The sequence below is a fragment of the Mytilus galloprovincialis genome, chromosome 13 (genome assembly GCF_965363235.1).
Source record: "Mytilus galloprovincialis chromosome 13, xbMytGall1.hap1.1, whole genome shotgun sequence".
Taxonomy (NCBI): Eukaryota; Metazoa; Mollusca; class Bivalvia; order Mytilida; family Mytilidae; genus Mytilus; species Mytilus galloprovincialis.
The window spans coordinates 73,198,483-73,216,924 of record NC_134850.1 but is presented as its reverse complement, the minus strand read 5'-3'; the positions used below and the strand labels follow the sequence as shown (position 1 = coordinate 73,216,924).

General features: G+C 32.8%; 2 protein-coding genes across 7 annotated transcripts in view; one reads left to right on the top strand and one right to left on the bottom strand.

Annotated features, from left to right (window-relative positions):
- Positions 1-852: 852 nt before the first annotated feature.
- On the bottom strand, positions 853-12,877 carry LOC143055904 (spermidine synthase-like). The gene is made up of 8 exons (XM_076228956.1): positions 12,692-12,877; positions 11,322-11,442; positions 8,185-8,277; positions 5,502-5,655; positions 3,061-3,144; positions 2,421-2,566; positions 1,517-1,639; positions 853-1,024 (listed from the first exon to the last, which is right to left on the bottom strand). Exons 1-8 carry the CDS (start codon positions 12,820-12,822, stop codon positions 986-988), a joined length of 891 nt encoding a protein of 296 aa, XP_076085071.1. The 5' UTR covers positions 12,823-12,877; the 3' UTR covers positions 853-985.
- A 13-nt stretch (positions 12,878-12,890) lies between these two features.
- LOC143055903 (neuralized-like protein 4) overlaps positions 12,891-18,442 on the top strand; it is a 43,600-nt gene continuing 38,048 nt past the window's right edge. For 2 of the 6 annotated variants that reach the window (XM_076228952.1, XM_076228953.1), the window contains exons 1-3: positions 12,891-13,101; positions 16,110-16,191; positions 16,278-16,358. In XM_076228952.1, the coding sequence (XP_076085067.1) occupies positions 12,919-13,101; positions 16,110-16,191; positions 16,278-16,358 (346 nt within the window). In that variant the 5' untranslated portion in view covers positions 12,891-12,918. The other 4 variants (XM_076228949.1, XM_076228951.1, XM_076228955.1 and 1 more) reach the window with 3 other exon arrangements.

Genomic DNA, 18,442 nt, shown 5'->3' with positions numbered 1-18,442 from the left:
CTCAAGGAACACAATACCAATTTTTCATTTTTAATAATTCTTTGTCGTTGATATGAATTAACTTTACCTGATGCATTGCATTTCTTTGTTTACATTAAACATGACGTCATAACTTAAATAATGTCACAAGTAAAATCCCTAACAACAAAACCAAAATCGGAAACGTTACGGTATTTCCGTTTCTTTTTTAACAAATATTTAAGTTACAAAAAAAATAATTCATACAGACCTCGTCCCTATTCACAGGTAATGCCTGCCTCATAATAATTTTGTATTGGACGATTTTTTTTTTTTTGAATGAACCCTGCTCTTCAAGTATAAAGACACAAGAGAAATTAAACGTTCATCATATCATGATTTCAAAGCTTTCAACATCGATTTCAAACAAAGCTTTGAAACTCTAAATGCAAGTGTTCATTCATGTTAACCGCTCACCTGATACCAAACGGACTATACCTTATATGGGAAAGATAAAACCAGAGGATTTCGGTAAAAAAGTTTGGAGTGGGAAATACAAATATAGGATTTTTGGTAGGAGCGAAAAAATAAAATAAAACAAAAATCTTGCTGGTAAATACAAATAAAAGATTTTCAGGGGAAACAAATTTATAAGGTCGGTCCGTAAAGGGCAAACAAACAATATTTTAATTTAAGCCTTGTAGAAAAGCTTTCTATTAAGGACTATCAACAAAATATCAATGCTTTAGGCACACTACAGATTGTTCAGTAGTGTTTGCTTGAGGCACACTGTTTTTCTTCCATCAAAACTGATATAGCCAAAAGTGCTGAAATTGGCTATAAACACCAACAAGCATCACCAATTGTAAACATTAGTATAAAAAAGGCACAAAATTAACATAAAATACATTTATTATCTGTGCAAAGATATCTTAGAATGTTTATTTTATATTTGAATGCCGAGAAAGACATCTTTGTACAACCAATGAAACTTAAAGATGATATTAATGCTGAATAGGCTCTTCTTCTAATTACCATTCTGTATACTCTCTTTCTGACTCAATTTCTGAATAAAATAAAAATCAATTTATAGAAGATGAAATGATATACATGTTCAATTAGATCTTACTAGATACTTCAAAATTGAGATAAAATGCTTTTTTATGTATATGATATATATTTCGCAGATAGAACAAAATCGCCAAAATAAATTCTACTAATTTAAAAAGTTAAATGCAAAAGTATTGATGAAAATGTTGAATCGGCCAAAATATTTCATATACCTTTTTCAATGAAAATCGTGAAATTTTACACCCACGAAAATAACCCGCTATACAGTATTTTGGTAAGTTGGTTTATTGGATATTATTGTTGTTTTCATTGTCCTTCATGTGATTTATTCAGTATAAACATGATAAAGGATGGAGTGTTTAAACAAACCAAATACCAAATTCAAATATCCATAGGTTGTATTTTGGGTAAATTGGTTTATTAGATATTATTGTCCTTTCAGCAGGTTTTTATTGTCCTTCGTGTATTGTTTTGAACAGAGAGTTACCTTCCTAGCAAATTCTGGTAAAACGAATGCACTGCTGTGTATACTAGAGTTGTAATACTTTAAATCTAACTTCTCACTTTCTTCAGGTGTCAATTTTCTCAATGGTTCTGCAAAATTGGTATCCTGAAAGAAAAAAGAAAAGATAAACATTCAAACTTTTTTAACTTTGTGATTGATAGTAAAATGAATGCTTGCATTTAAGTAAACCGAAACAAACTTTGACTTAGTCTGGCGTACTAAATTATAATCCTGGTACCTTTGATAACTATTTGAAGACAAAATCATTAAATTTTTCTTTCTAAAAGTTACGCCACCAAATAATCTGTGTTTCAAGTTTATCAGCATTGATCTATAAGATCCATAACATTTGGATGTGGCAAACTTAAAATAGAGAACTGGTATGCAATATTATGCAATTTCTCCATTTGTAAAGGGGCATAACTCTTGAAAAGTATAAATGACACCACCCAAATTAAATATTAATCTATGGTATAGTACTACAGTCTTACGTATATACAAACCAACAAGAATAAAAGTTTATGCCTCCTCTGCTATGGCAGGAGCATAAAATCCTATCTGTTCACATATATAGGTCTATTCAATTTTACAACACATGAAAAATCCTATATATCCACTCATACAATGTATTGGGGGAAAATGTCACTAGGGTAGTTGGATAGTTACTTGGTTTTTACAACACATGATAAATCTTTCCACTAGGATAGGTGAATATTTACTGGTTTTTACTGAACAATCACACGATAAATCTCCCAATAGGAAAGTTAGATAACTACTTAGTTTTAATACATATGATAAATCATTCCTGTAAGAAAGTTGGAAAGTTTCTAGATTTTTACTACACATGATAAATCCTTTTTGCCCACTAGGGTAGATGGGTACTTACTGGGTTTTTACTACACATGATAAAACCTATCTGTCCACTAGGGTAGGTGGGTATTGCTGTGTAGGCATAACTTGTTACAGCATACAGATTGCCACAAAAATCTAACATTCCTTTAATTAGGTCTAAATGAAGCCATAAACACTCTCCTGAAAGAAGATTTCCCAGTATAAATCAATCATACATATATAGAGATTGTTCTTTAAATCAGATCTTTATCAGGAGCTACATGTAATTCATACCTTTTCCAGGACACATTTTGACAGGTTATTTCTATTGTAGAATAACTACATTACCCCATTGCATTAACATGTGTCTTTTGAAAACCAGGTATTACTGTATGGTTTTGTTTGTTGATAAAGAAGTCAGATGCATGTCAATTAAACAATGGTATCAACATGGAAGTATTATCAAATAAGTTATTCAAATATGGAAGTAAGAGGCAAGAACAGCGCTCTAATATAAATACATTTAAAATTCAAATTACAAAACTATATTTCAGGCTGATATATTCATACAAACAAAAAACTAAATAAAATCTGTCAGATTTAATCATAAAAATTTAATATATATAAAAGTTAACTAATCACAATGAATGAATTATGTTTACATTTATCTATACTTATAGCAGATTAGCAGTTACCTTGACAACAGACGATGCCACCTGGTTTTAATGCGGTCTTCATCAACTCATAATATGATTTCTCAAACAAAGAAGATGCTGGTCCTACAATAAACCAATATAAACCTAGCTATTATCATTTAGATCAAAGGTTTTATCATGTTTATTAAGGCATTTCAGGGTTATCAAGTCAGGAATTTTAGACAATTGTTTTCCATAAGTTTGATGTGTTTAAAAGTTTTTAATTTTGCCATTTGATGAGGGACTTTCAGTTTTGAAATTTTCTTGCAGTATGCAGGCCCATTGGACTCACAAACTCGACTTTAACAGTCACAATTCGAACAGAACATTGACTTAAACAGTGCTTATTTGTTTTCAAGGGGGGTTCATCCGAACCCCCCCTGGCTACGGGTATGGTATGTTTTTGTATGTTATTTTCAGTACTGTTTTTGAAGATTTGCCACTGTCAATTGAGTTTAGACAGTCACAAACTATAGTGTTGCTGTCAACACGGAAATAAGAGACCAATCAAATTCCCAACTGAGTTATTCAAATACAAACTGTCATTCTAATGCAACAACGTTTGTAACAATCATTTTGATTGGATAACGTCACTTTCTTACATGGCATCAATTGACAATTGATGCTATGGGACATACACGCAAGCGCAGACGGCATATGACAGATTTAACGTTGTTTTCTGTCAGTTTCATTAGAATGGAGATAACAATATTGTATTTTAAGCTCCGACGGCATCAATTTGGGATTTGATGGTCGCAAATACCCGTTTACTGTCTCCGCTAACGCGTCGCCAGTAAACTTAATTTGCGACCATCAAATCCCCAATTGATGCCGTCGGAGCTTAAAATACAATACAGTTATCTCCTAATTCTTAATTATATTTTATAATAAGAATACAATTTGTTTATTGTAGTGTCACATATTTATACTAGTTATATGTTCAAAACACAAATAACAAATTCTGATTCCTAAAACAACATTTTATGCCAATAATTTTGACAGCAGATGTTATCCAATCAATGTTTAGATATCAGATAATCAGGATAATAATCTGTATTATTCATGTTATTTTAATGGTGGTACTCAAAATAATCTAATAGTTCCTAAGCCAAAAACTGAACCATGTGAACTGTTTAAGGGCATACGATACAATTTTGATCCTGTATTTACAGTTTGATGAAAATTTCCATAAAGGCTATTTTTTGCCTGATTAAATCAAATATGTAATAAAATATATACCTCCATGTGCTACTTTTTGAGTTAAATGAGGTCGAAATTTTGTATATTTGCTCAAAATTCGTATTTGTGGCCGTATTTTTCCTTTCGAAAGAAAGACATAACTTTTTTGTTTTAAAAGATAAACACAAATTGTTTTTTGTTAAATAATTTGTAATTTCTGTATTTTATAAGTATTCTAAAAATTTATGCATTTTTTATTCAGAAATAACTCATATTTATCAAACGGTCATGAATTGAGAAAAAAACGTCATTTTTTGCTGTACTTTTATTAAAATTAAAAAAAATGCACTATTTACGTTTTCGTGAAAATTGGCACACATAATCTTCTCGCGAAAACAAACCAAATGGCATTTTAAAAAAGAGGGGTCCATGAACTTGTTTTCAAGTTAGATAAGTTTGAATGATAAAAAGCAGTCGAAAACTGAATCTTTTCCCGAAAAGTCGTAGTTTGACGTCACGAAAATAACAATTTACGTTAGCAACGTCATTACCTCCCCTGTAACTGTATCGTATGCCCTTAAGATTTTTTTTAAATTTCTAGATCAGTTCAATGGAATTGTCTGCCATACACAAAATACATAAAATTTAAAACACTTTATTACTTTTAATCAAAACATTCAGAAATACTTGACACCGATAAGTTTATGAATGATTTAGAATGTACGTAGTATTGATTGGTACATCAAGTACATGTATATCTCATGTTTTCATTTTGACTACATGTACCTCTTGAACTGTTTTATCTTTTATAATGTTACGTACATTGAACTATAAGATTGTAAATAATCTATGTGTAAATATCTGTTTTTGATTATATCGTATGTAAGGGCCTCAGGGAAGATAAGCTTGTAACTTACTGTGTTTACCCTCTTTAAATCAAGAATATTATCATTATTATCACTGCTCTTTCTAATAGTTCAATTTGTTCATTTTATATTTGCCACTGGACGTTAAGCAACCATCAATCAATCAATCAATCAATCAATGTTCATTTTAAAAAAGACTGAGAAGTCACAAGGAAAAAATATCAATTAATACATCTTTTTCAACCTCCATGTTAAAATGGCCACTCTTTTGAAAATATATTTTATACCATATAGTAATGGCAACTAAACCGTGTAATTTTTGTATGTATTCAAACGGTACCTAATTTGTCTGTAATTTGTCACTATTACCATAATTAGTAACAATAGATTACTTACCAATCGGATCTGAGGAATCTGTAATAATGACATCAAATTCACCCTGGTGTTTTTTCATGTATTCAAATCCATCTCCTATATGAAGAGTTAATTTGTCACTGTTAAACCCACATGACATGTTGGGTAAATACTTTTTCGATACCTCTATCACTTTCTGAAATTAAAAAAATAGAATAAAGTTTACAGCTAATTTCCTAATGCTTGTAGAGTTAAACTTTGGTAGGCTTGCTTGCTCTGTTGTTAATTCAAGCTTCGTAATTAACATTGACATCTTCAAACAATATATATAGGCATAATTTAACCTGTATATATTATATTCAAATTTGATTGGATGTTGTCCCAATTACAATTGTACAATATGCAAACAAAGCAAGCAAGCTTACCAGAGTCTTGCTTTACAAGCATTAGGAAATTAGCTGTAATGGATGTTTATATATAGATTAAGTGGTTTATTTTCTTTTTCAACATGCTGTTTCTGTTTGGCATTTATTTTTATAGCATGATGTGTCCTATAGTAGACATATTTGGAGTGTTCTTCAAAAATGGATTGTGCCCTAAACAAATAGAACCAAAGGATGTTATTTTCAGTATAAAATGTATAATAGAAATTCATTACCCATATAATACATTTCAAAATATAGTATGAAAATAGCGAGATAAGTATATATGCAGGTGTGATTGTCAATGAGAATAAATGGAGAATGTCTCTATGAGTCATTTGTAAAAGTGACACCACCCACCTTGAAACTTGATTGTTGTTTTGTGGTAATTAAATACAGTCATGACAGTGTATAAATTTTATAACATTTGATTGAGGCAAACTAAAGGTACAGAACAGAAACAACAAATTTCCATTTATAAAGGGGCATAACTCAAGATTGGTTAATGGAGCACTACCTATATGACCTACAAGATAATAATTCAACATCATTGAGCAGTACTCATGTTAGAAAAAAAACCTTCAATTCAACCCCTTAGCTAGAGATGGTTTGAGCATGAATTAGGCGTGTTCAGTTATTAAAGAGGATAAGAATCTCAAAATTGAAAGAATAACAAAGGAAACAATTTGATTAAACTAAATCGATCCAAAATAACTCATTCTTTTTATACAGGTAAAAACAATGATTTATAAAATATATTTTTAGCCTGTAATATGAAATCAAACAGACCTAGAAAAACCTAATTGAACTAGTTTGCTATCTATCAATTTATTTCTATATTTTTTGTTTATATCATGTTATATGACTGTCTGCAGTCTTTGGAGGTCTCCTCAATGGTTCATTAGACATGTTAGATGGTATCTGGACGAAAATACACACGACCTGCTGATAATATTATCGAGCCCATGTATTGTAAATTGTAAAAATGATGTTAATCTAATGGTAAATGTTTGAGGTAAATGAGGACATAAGAAGAAAAAACATAAACAATGTAGATGATGTGTTTACTGTTACTCAGAGATCATGGAGATATATCATGTATATCTTGCACCAATTACAAAAATGTTGATGCTATAATAATAGATGAAAAAGCACACCTAAATCTCCCTCCCAATTTAAGTCAAAGACAAGACCTTGTAGACCAAATGCAATGAAAGTTAGTCTCAACCCTTCCAAATTAATTCACAGAATAGATAAGTAACTAGATTAAAGCAAGCAAAGTATATAATCAAAGCATGTATATCATGTATATTTAGGTGCAGACTTTTACTTTCAATATGTTATCCAGAGTGTACCAAAATAATTAGTGGACTATTTTCAGCATCAGCTCAAAGATCTGACAGTAAGTAAATATTGGTATATATGCAGTGTGGAAAATCTACAAGAAAATTCAATAGAACTTGATGTATGTAGGTATAAACTAATATAAATATTTAAACAGGATTTCAGAGAGATGAAACATCAATGACTTGTATTAAACCCTCAAAAATGCAATTCTTTGTTTCAGTATTAGAAAAATTCCAAAAGAAAAAAAAACAAATAGCTTGATTGGTTTCGAGTTAGCCTAAATTTACTGAAGAGTAATTACAAAATTCTGTTTTCCCCAAGAATAATTTCAATTCCCTGTCTTTACCCAGTGATATTCCTAATTCCCTGTTTTTAATTCCCATATTTTCTCAGATATCTTTATGGTATCCATGGTTTTACCAAATTTTTTTCAATTACCTGTTTTTACCAAGAGATATTTCTTATTCCCTGTTTTAACCCAGATACATTTTCATTCCATGTTTATATCCAGAGACCAAGATAGGTATTTAGGATTCCTTGTTATATATGTCAGGCAGGTGTTTTTGAAATACCTGCTATAATTACAGGAATTATTCATATAGGTATTTTTTATTACTTGTTATATGCCAGGCAGGTATTTAACTTTCTATTATCACAATGACACCTATATTTACATAAACTTCATTAGTGATACATGCATGACATTCACAGGGATTTCCAAGAACACTTTGTTTTATCTGTAACCTGGTTACATGTGACTTATTCACAATTCAAGTAAGGACTTATTTTCATACAACAAAGATACCTGTTTGAGCATACTGTTTATTGATTATTGGCCCTCTGGAGGTTTGATACTTGTACAAATAAATGTTGTATTAACAATCTAATCTTTTTCACATATAATCTGATGACTCCAGTTGATGCTTGATTACCTCCCTTAATACCTATCAACATACCTCGTCTATTTCACACATATATACTGAAGACACCTGTGGATGTTTAACAACCTCCCTCAGTACGCCCCCATCACCTCCACCAATTATCAAAACCTGAAAAGAAAATTTAAACATTGTTAAAATGATATAAATTAAATTGAGAACATGGAGAAATTGGATGAATGCATGACATGTTACATTTTAGAACTTGACATAAATTTCAATTTAAATACCTTTCAACATTTTCTTAAGAAAATTAGTATGCATATTATTTGCATACCTGTTTTTCATGTACCAATTTTTTATGATAACTGTGAACCACAAATTCAGATCTTTTTTTTAAATTAAAAAAAAAAAAATTATGCAAAAATCACTTAAAAGGGCGACTCTGAAATCACTTGTACATGTATAATAAGTACCCTTGAATGATAAAGTTTTCATATAAAACTTTGATGAAGGTTAAAGATTTTAGATTTTTATATGACTTGGCAAAGAGAACCTTCATGACCTTACATTAATTTAAATAATCATGTGCAAAGTCCCCCTTCCCAAACTGTTGAGTATTCATGGTATTACATGTATTAATTACCTTCAGATAAGTGGATCTTCCTTTCCCAAACTGTTGACAAGTAAGGATTATCTTAGAGTAATTGGGCCTCCCTTTCCCAAACTATTCTCTGGTAACGATTACCTTAGGATAACTGAATCTCCCTTCCCAAACTGTTCTCTTGTAAAGATTACCTTAGGGTAATAAGATCTTCCCTCTCCAATAAGTTGACTAGTAAAGATAACCTTAGAGTAATAGGATCTCCCCTTTCTACACTGTTCACTAGTAATGATCACTTTGAAGTAATAAGGTTTCTCCCTCCCAAACTGTTAACTGGTTAAAATTACCTTATGATAATTAGATATCCCCTTTCTTAAACTGTTCACTGGAAAGGATAACTTAGGGTAATTAGATACCCCCTTCCTAAACTGTTCACTGGTAAGGATAACCTTAGAGTAATTTGATCTCCCCTTTCTACACTGTTCACTAGTAATGATTACTTTAAAGTCATTGGATTTCTCCCTCCCAAACTGTTCACTGGTTAAGATTACCTTATGATAATTAGATATCCCCTTTCTTAAACTGTTCACTGGTAAGGATAACCTTAGAGTAATTAGATCTCTCCTTTCTAAACTGTTCACTGGTAAAGGTTACCTGAGGGTAATTGGATCTCCCCTTTCTAAACTGTTCACTGGTAAAGATTACTTAGGGTAATTTGATCTCCCCTTCCCAAACTGTTCACTGGTAATGATAAACTTCGGGGTTATAAGATCTCTTCTTCCCAAACTGTTCACTGATAAGGTTTACCTTAGGTTGATTAGATCTCCCCTTCTCAAACTGTTCACTGATAGAGATAACATTAGAGTATTTAGATCTCCCCTTCCTAAACTGTTCACTGGTAAGGATTAACATAGAATAATAGGATCTCCCCTTCCTAAACTGTTCACTGGTAAGGATTACCTTAGGTTGATTAGATCTCCCCTTCTCAAACTGTTCACTGATAGAGATAACATTAGGGTAATTAGATCTCCCCTTCCTAAACTGTTCACTGATAAGGACTACCTTGGAGTAATTGGATCTCCCCTTTCTAAACTGTTCACTGATAAGGATTAACATAGAATAATAGGATCTCCTCTTCCTAAACTGTTCACTGGTAAGGTTTACCTTAGGGGTAATTAGATCTCCCCTTCCTAAACTGTTCACTGGTAAGAATTACCTTAGGTTGATTAGATCTCCCCTTCTCAAACTGTTCACTGATCAGTCAGGGGACTTACTGAAATAAGTGATTTTTAAATCACTTATTTGAGTAGCAATTTCGAGGTTTTGTCACAAATTGGGATTTTGTAGTTTTTTCAAAATTTTAAACACATAGGTTTAAATAACATCTTTTAATTAGTAAAACTAAAAAAATATGAACTTTTTGCTTCTTTTAAGTAGCAAGGTTTATGCCTTTGATGCTATCATTTACCTGAAAATTCTATTTTAGTTGAAAAAATGCTATAATAATGGCCTAACTTAATGAACTGATACTTTCTTAACAGATTTTTCACAGCAGTGGGAGTATTTTTCCTGTGAAGTTCAAGGTTTCATCTTTCAGATTATGTAATAAAATTCTACTGTTCGCGATAAAAATTTCACTGTTCGGGGGTGTTGAAATTAATGGGGGTTATTAAAAGAATGATACTTAAAGAAGTGATTTTTGGGAAGGAAATTGAGGTCTGATACTTAAACAAGTGATTTTTATGTCATTATCCTAGATTCAGTACAAGGTCATCACCTGAAATGACCTGGTCATCCTAGACAACACAGATGTTGGTTCTGATAAGTTTAGAAGCATAATTAGTCCCTGGATCATTAGTATTCTATATTTAAAGCTACACTAATATTAAATCACTTCTTCTAGTGATTAATTTGTACTACTTAAATAGGTGATTATTAAAGAAAGACAACTCTAACTTCCAACCTTTATGGAAATAATGTTACTTGAATCAGTGATTTAGAAAATCACTTGTTTAAGTAAGTCCCCTGACTGCTGATAGAGATAACATTAGGGTAATTAGATCTCCCCTTCTCAAACTGTTCACTGATAGAGATAACATTAGGGTAATTAGATCTCCCCTTCCTAAACTGTTCACTGATAAGGACAACCTTGGAGTAGATGGATCTCCCCTTCCTAAACTGTTCACTGGTAAGGATTAACATAGAATGATAGGATCTCCCCTTCCTAAACTGTTCACTGATAAGGACTACCTTGGAGTAATTGGATCTCCCCTTCATAAACTGTTCACTGGTAAGGATTAACATAGAGTAATAGGATCTCCTCTTCCTAAAAGGTTCTTTGGTAAGGATTACCTAAGGGTTATTAGATCTCCCCTTTCCAAACAGTTCACTTGAAAGGATTAACTTAATGTAATTGGATATCTCCTCCCTAAACTGTTCACTGGTAATGATTACCTTAAGATAGTTTGATCTCCCCTTCCCAAACTGTTCACTGGTAAAGATTACCTTCAAGTTATTGGATCTCCCCTTCCTTTTAAACTGTTCACTGGTAAGGATTACATGTACCTTAGGGTTATTGGATCTCCCCTTTAAAACTGTTCTATTTGCAAACCTTTTGAGGGTTAGGATGAGAATTCAGTGGTAAATGTGCCAACATTTCTTGATATGAAAATTCATCTCTTTCTGTGCACTGTATTACACCATCTAACACCAAAACATTACCATAAGTTTTACTGAAATAGACAACACTGACATATAATATTTACTGAGTGAAAGAGGGAACCCTTTGACAAATGTTTGACATGTAATATTACAAAATGTAACTGAAATAGGGATCACTGACAAATAGTATTTACTGAACATGCTGAAATAGCACTGACATATACATGTAAGTTTAACTTTATTAGCACTGACATATATATATAATTATATAAGTTTTCTTAAATAGCACTGCCATATAATTTAAACTTAAATAGCACTGACATATATATAATTTAAACTTAAATAGCACTGACATATATATAATTTAAACTTAAATAGCACTGACATATATATAATTTAAACTTAAATAGCACTGACATATAAGCTTAAATTAAATAGCACTGGCAATTAAGTTTAACTTAAATAGCACTGAATATATAATTTAAACTTAAATGGCACTGACATACATGACATATATATAATTTAAACTTAAATAGCACTGACATATATATAATTTAAACTTAAGTAGCACTGACATATAATTTAAACATTTAAACTTAAATAGCACTGACATATAAGCTTAAATCAAATAGCACTGACAATTAAGTTTTAACTTGCAAATGTAAATACCACTGACATATAAGTTTAATTTAAATAAGATTCAAGATTCAAAGTTTTATTTAGAGTCGATATTCAATAAACTACATTACACAAGCTCTAGTGAGCTTTAAAATAGCACTGACATATAATTAAAATTTAAATAGCACTGACATATGTAAAAGTTATATTGATCTGTTTATCATGTTTATTTGAATATGTACATGTCCCATGATAGGGTTTCAGGTTAAGGTTAATTATAATTTCACAATTCTGCTTTTATGAAAAATATATTATATTTTGCCTAAAACCAATAAAACTTGTAAAAAAAGAATATTTTAACACCTTTTTTGTTCATATTTTTTATTCTCAAAATTAGCAAAAAAATATTAGGCTTATGATAAGCTGAATGATTATGCCCTTTAACTTTATTATATATCTAAATATATACACGATTGTTATACATGTTATACTTGTACTAAAAATTGGAAAACATTCATCAAAACCTAGATGTACTTATTAAAAACTTTGAAAAAGCAAATAATTCTTTACAGCTAAATTCTAAGTAACATTGTATCTTCTTTTATCTTTTAATTTTAGCATTGACTGAAAATGCATCATATAAGATAAAATAACAGTTTGGACACGTGTGTTGTTTATACAGTGAGAGATATCAAATTTTACCTTTTAAATACAATTAAATCCTGATATTTAGATTTTTCATGAAACAACAATTCTTCCACTTGGAGTGACATGCACTGTCCTGGCCATAGTTCACTTAATTCACTAAACCACCCGTCTTTAATTAAATCCATTGGTAATCAGCTGATGAACCGAAAAACGGAAACTGTTAACTTCGGGTGTTCTCTTGGATTTACCAGGTAGACGTAAAAATCAGAGGATTCCAGAAAATGGCCTCCTCAGACGAACCCTTGCCAAAATTCCATGAAAGGGTTGGATCGCTTGTCCAACTAAGTAATGAGAACAGGACAGCACAGAGAAACCATCCCGCCCAAGAGTTCAATAATGGTGTCGCTATTAGCAGAGACCCATTAAAGGAAGACCAATTATTTGAAGTCAAAATAGACAAAAAGGTTGTCCATGTCTCAGCATGTCTTATATTTTTTCTTACTTTGTCAGCGTTTCCCCAGTCCCTTAAACCAATATCAGCCTTAAATTGGTGCGATATGTCTTTGCTAACATTTTAACCAAAACCATCTGTGCATACCAATAAACAATTGATTGAAGGGTTGCCATGTATGTATGTACTTCGAGATTCCGCCAATTTAGACGCACCCCATGATTGACTACTAGGGTACAGTGGTTCCATGTACACTCCCTAAGGATTAATGGAGATGTGTCCTTTACAATATTATCCCACCACCAGAACAATCCCCACCCAACACTGCCCAAGGGAGCGTATAGGACACAGAGAAGTCTGTTATTATGGTGGAGGAAGCCGAAGTACTTGGAGAGAACCACCGGGCCACTCGGTGGAAACAGACAAACCAGAGAGATATCAGAAGATTGATCTCCAGGTCAAAGTAGGGGACAACTTTGACCAACCGAGGCCCCCAAAGTACCCATTCTAGTTTAAACTCTGGTCTGGGTACAAGAGATGTGTGTGAGAGGGTGAACATTACCCTTCTGATGTACTGATATTTTTAGCACCCCGAGTGAGAATCGAACTCGGACCTTTAGCACTGTAGCCATCGGTCTTAACCACTAGACCACGAACTCACATAATGTACATGGTCTAAATCTATACTATTATAAAACAAGAAGACCTCATTTTGTGTGTCGCTTCTCTTCCTTCCACGATAAATTAATCATCATGGAGAAAAACGAAAAAAAAGGAGTCCGAATATTGATTACATCATCAGACTGACTTTTAGTCATAGATAAACTTCCGGTTTGAAACACGCACAAGTACAACCAATCGTATGATAGATAACAAAAATAAAAAAATAAATAAGCCAACCAGAGCGTTCTCCATATCATGGTGTTTAGGTCGCCAGAACCACAACTATTATACCTCCTTAGAGAGGACAATAATTTTTTGCGTTTATCTACATGTAAACTACGATTATAATACTTTAATATATAGAGACTCTCTGTATTCTGTCTGCAGTTTTCTTTGAAATATATTACTATTTTTAAAAGGGGTCATACCAGTTGAATATATAGTAAAACATGTGGAAACAAGAATGTGTCCATTGTACACGGATGCCACATCGGCACTATATTTACTAAGTTTCGAGTTGATTGGACTTCAACTTCATCAAAACCTCCTCGACCAAAAACTTTAACCTGATGCGGGATAGACGGAAGGACGAACGAACGAACGCACAGACTAGAAAACATAATGCCCATAAATGGGTCATAAAAATTTATTGTTGGAAGTGAAAGTAGTGATTTGGCAAAAATGAAAGTAGGGTAGAGATTAGAGGGAGGCAGGACCTTTTTTGGGACGTCAGGGTCGTGTGTTTTAAGCCCGGGATTTGGGGATTGTTTTTTACGGGATCCGGGAATATATTTTTCGATTTCTAGATATGAATTTCTCTAAATTCTGCATCTCAGGATTTCATGTTTTTAAGCCCAGGATTTCGGGATCAGGACCCCTCCGACCACCCTCAAATTGGCCTTAGTCGGTCTTAGTTATTTATACATGATTCATATCCTACCATTAGCATGTTAACAAGGCTCTCAAAAGAAAAAGCACTTATGGATTGTCCTAGAAGCATATTTTATTAGACTAATAATGGTCTTTATATAAGCAGTTACATTTATTTCATGTTTGAAGCCGTGCAAATTTTTAATTTAATTTGACTTTTACCAAAAGATGCATTGTAGCAAAGGAGAAGAATAATTGTGGTCTGAGGCACGAAACACGAAAATAATTGAATTTAACAGAAAGGAAACAAATAATCGGACTTTGCAAAAAGGGAGAGGGCTTTTGATACCTTTTATGAAATTCTCCATACATAATATCTTTTACAAAAAATCACCCTACAGCAGTTCACAAGCTGTATATGCACACGATTTCGCGGGTGTGTTCTAGTATTTATGACGTCTGGCAAGGCTATTTTACTTTTTTCTGGGTTGCCTCCCTGCGTCCCAGAAATTTTTTAAAAATAGCCTTGCCAGACATCATAATTATTTGGACTACCATGTACAGAACATGATCTTCCAGTATCAGTCTTTCACTGAAAAAGATTGTCAATTGAAGACGTCATTTACCAGATAGAAGGCGCGCCTGTATCCCTGCTCTACTAATTAAGAGTGTCCAATACTTTCAGAATCGTCATTCCATAGGGTAGCACATGTACCTCAATATTTTATGTTCCGTAAGTATGGAAATTATCTTGATTCCCATACGTCTGGGTGACCATTCTTATTAGATTTAAGTTTTCCAAATATTTTGTGCAGTCTAAAATCAAACTTTTTCCTCTGTTTGTTCAACTCGGGCTGGAGGTAACGAGGCCTAGGTTTTCATGGTTATGGTCACATGGTGATGGAAGTCATATGACAGATTCAACTAAAAAAGGTATCTGGAACTGCGTACATGTACATTTGTATATGGCCATAGGCCACTTCAAGTTTGATGTATCATACCTGCTAATCCTCACGTACATGATATAATACTGCACGAATATAGGGGATCACATGATAGGCGATCGGATGATAGGCGATCACATGATACGCGATCACTTGATCAGGTAAATGACATTATGAAGGTGTGCATAATTAATGAACTTTTCAAGGACAGAACTGGAAAATTATGTATTAGTGCCTTTCCCATTTATGGAACATTTTGATGTACTTATCCGATTTTGCACAGGTCAAATGTTACATTGAAGAAGCACTGTTTTTTGCATCCTTGGTATACGTATGTCGTTTCAATATTTTGATATATATATATACATTAACACAAACAATAAAACACTAAGGTCGAGTAATCAATAAAATGATATCCCATAAAAAGAAAATATATATGTAATGTATACAGTTGCATATTGTTTGCATACCCATAAGATTTAAGCAGTATTCAGTACTATAGTTTAACATTGTTATTGTGGAAATCATTTTTTGATTGTTTCAGGTTAATTCATGGAGTGGATCTATAGAGATTGGAGTTACTACATGTGATCCAAATAACCTGAACTTCCCTATCAGTGCAACAGGTTTCAGAGAGGGAACATGGGTTATGTCTGGTAGTTCTATACTTAAGGATGGACATTCTATAACAGAGGAGTATGGGGCAGGTAAGGTTTCAGAGAGGGAACATGGGTTATGTCTGGTAGTTCTATACTGAAGGATGGACATTCTATAACAGAGGAGTATGGGGCAGGTAAGGTTTCAGAGAGGGAACATGGGTTATGTCTGGTAGTTCTATACTTAAGGGTGGACATTCTATAACAGAGGAGTATGGGGCAGGTAAGGTTTCAGAGAGGGAACATGGGTTATGTCTGGTAGTTCTATACTTAAGGGTGGACATTCTATAACAGAGGAGTATGGGGCAGGTAAGGTTTCAGAGAGGGAACATGGGTTATGTCTGGTAGTTCTATACTGAAGGGTGGACATTCTATAACAGAGGAGTATGGGGCAGGTAAGTTTGTTTTTATTATGGCCCATTTATGGGCATTATATTATCTGGTCTGTCTGTCAGTCCATCCCTCCGTTCCTCCGTCTGTCCTGCATCATGTTTTTGGTCGAGGTAGTTTTTGATGAATTGAAGTCCAATCAACTTTAACCTTAGTTAAGTATCAGTGCTCTAGCTAGAAATCAAAAGGGGCAGGGTGCCAGTGGAGGGCAGGGCACTTTTTATGATAAGAAAAGGCACTGCTAATTTTTTTGTCTACGTTTCTGTGTGTATCACGAGTTAACAAATCTCTTTTTTTTTACTGTATATGTTGTTTTTTTTTTAAATAAAGATGCATTTTAACTATAGTCTTTATTTCATTGTTTGTGTAGTTATGAATTATATAGTACATCTTCATCAACATATTATGTTTTTATAGCTTAATTTCACTCTACCCATTGTCAAAGAATATTTTTTTTTATCTATATGCAAATGTATTAACAATTTCAGCTTTTTATACATAATGACTCTAAGAAAGTGTGTATTACTAATTTATCAATGTTTAGAACATGGATTGCTAAAAGTATAATTATCAAACAGAAATTGCAATATATTTTTTTTAATATGTTCAAAGACAGTTAATATCCTTAAGGTAACATTATTATGTTATTATATATTCAATTGATTCTTTATTCCTTTTTTTGATACTAGATAATATTTTTAGAGCACAAATTTGTAATAAGCTAAAACAGGGGAAGTAACTCCAAAATTAATTTCCAACACGTTTGCGTTAATTAAAAACTGTGCTTGTCGCTAACAAGTTGAGATGGAAGGCATTTCTGTGAAGGCATAGTTTTATTTTGATGACTTAAATTCAATTCTAAAGTCATGAAAGTCTTCATTTATACACTCTTCCATTGTGACTTGGAAATCGAAAATACCGACCCAAGCTAAACACACTCGCTGACACATTCATCAAATGTATGACAAAAAGATACATTGTCCTAATTAAATTACCTAGATATTAACACCTTTGAAGTCTTTATCATTGTAATTGATTGTAATCATTGTAATTGATTGTAATGACATGATTAACCTGGGGGCAATCACACAGGTGTCATATATGTAATTAACTTGGAGATCAGAAATCGATGAAACAAAAGGCAATTTTACCAAAACGGCACAAGAGAATTTTGGAAAAAGACGTCAGGGCAGAAGGGCGCGGATGAAGGCACCCAGGGCGCGGCTGAGGGCACCCAGGGCGCGGATGAGGGCACCCAGGGCGCGGCGCCCTTCTATTTTGGGCTAGCGAGACCACTGAGTATACATGTTCCCTATGATATCATCTTTCTAATTTTAATTCCAAATTAGAGATTTTCTCCAATTTTCACGGTCCACTGAACATAAAAAAATGACTGTGCGGATGGGGCATCAGTGTACTGGGGACACATTCTTGTTTCTGGCAATTTTATAGTTGAAAAATGTAATTCTATAACTATCATGACTATAACAACAGAAGACAACGGATATGTAAGTGGGTATATATGCATAGGTTATAAAATTGAGAATGGAAATGGGGAATGTGTCAAAGAGACAACAACCCGACCACAGAACAGACAAGAGCAGAAGGTCACCAACAGATCTGGCAGTTTTATACTTAGATATGGTAAAGAGGCATAGGTAATGGTCCGGCAGTGACTTTAAATAATTAGCAAGTTTCAATTTTAAGTTTTCTGCTTAAGTTAGATTGATAGGAACTAATTACAAGAGACAATGCTATTTTCTATTATAAAGTTACATTACTATCTGTACGTCATAGTTTGTCAACAATGTTCAGACCCGGCTCTTCACAT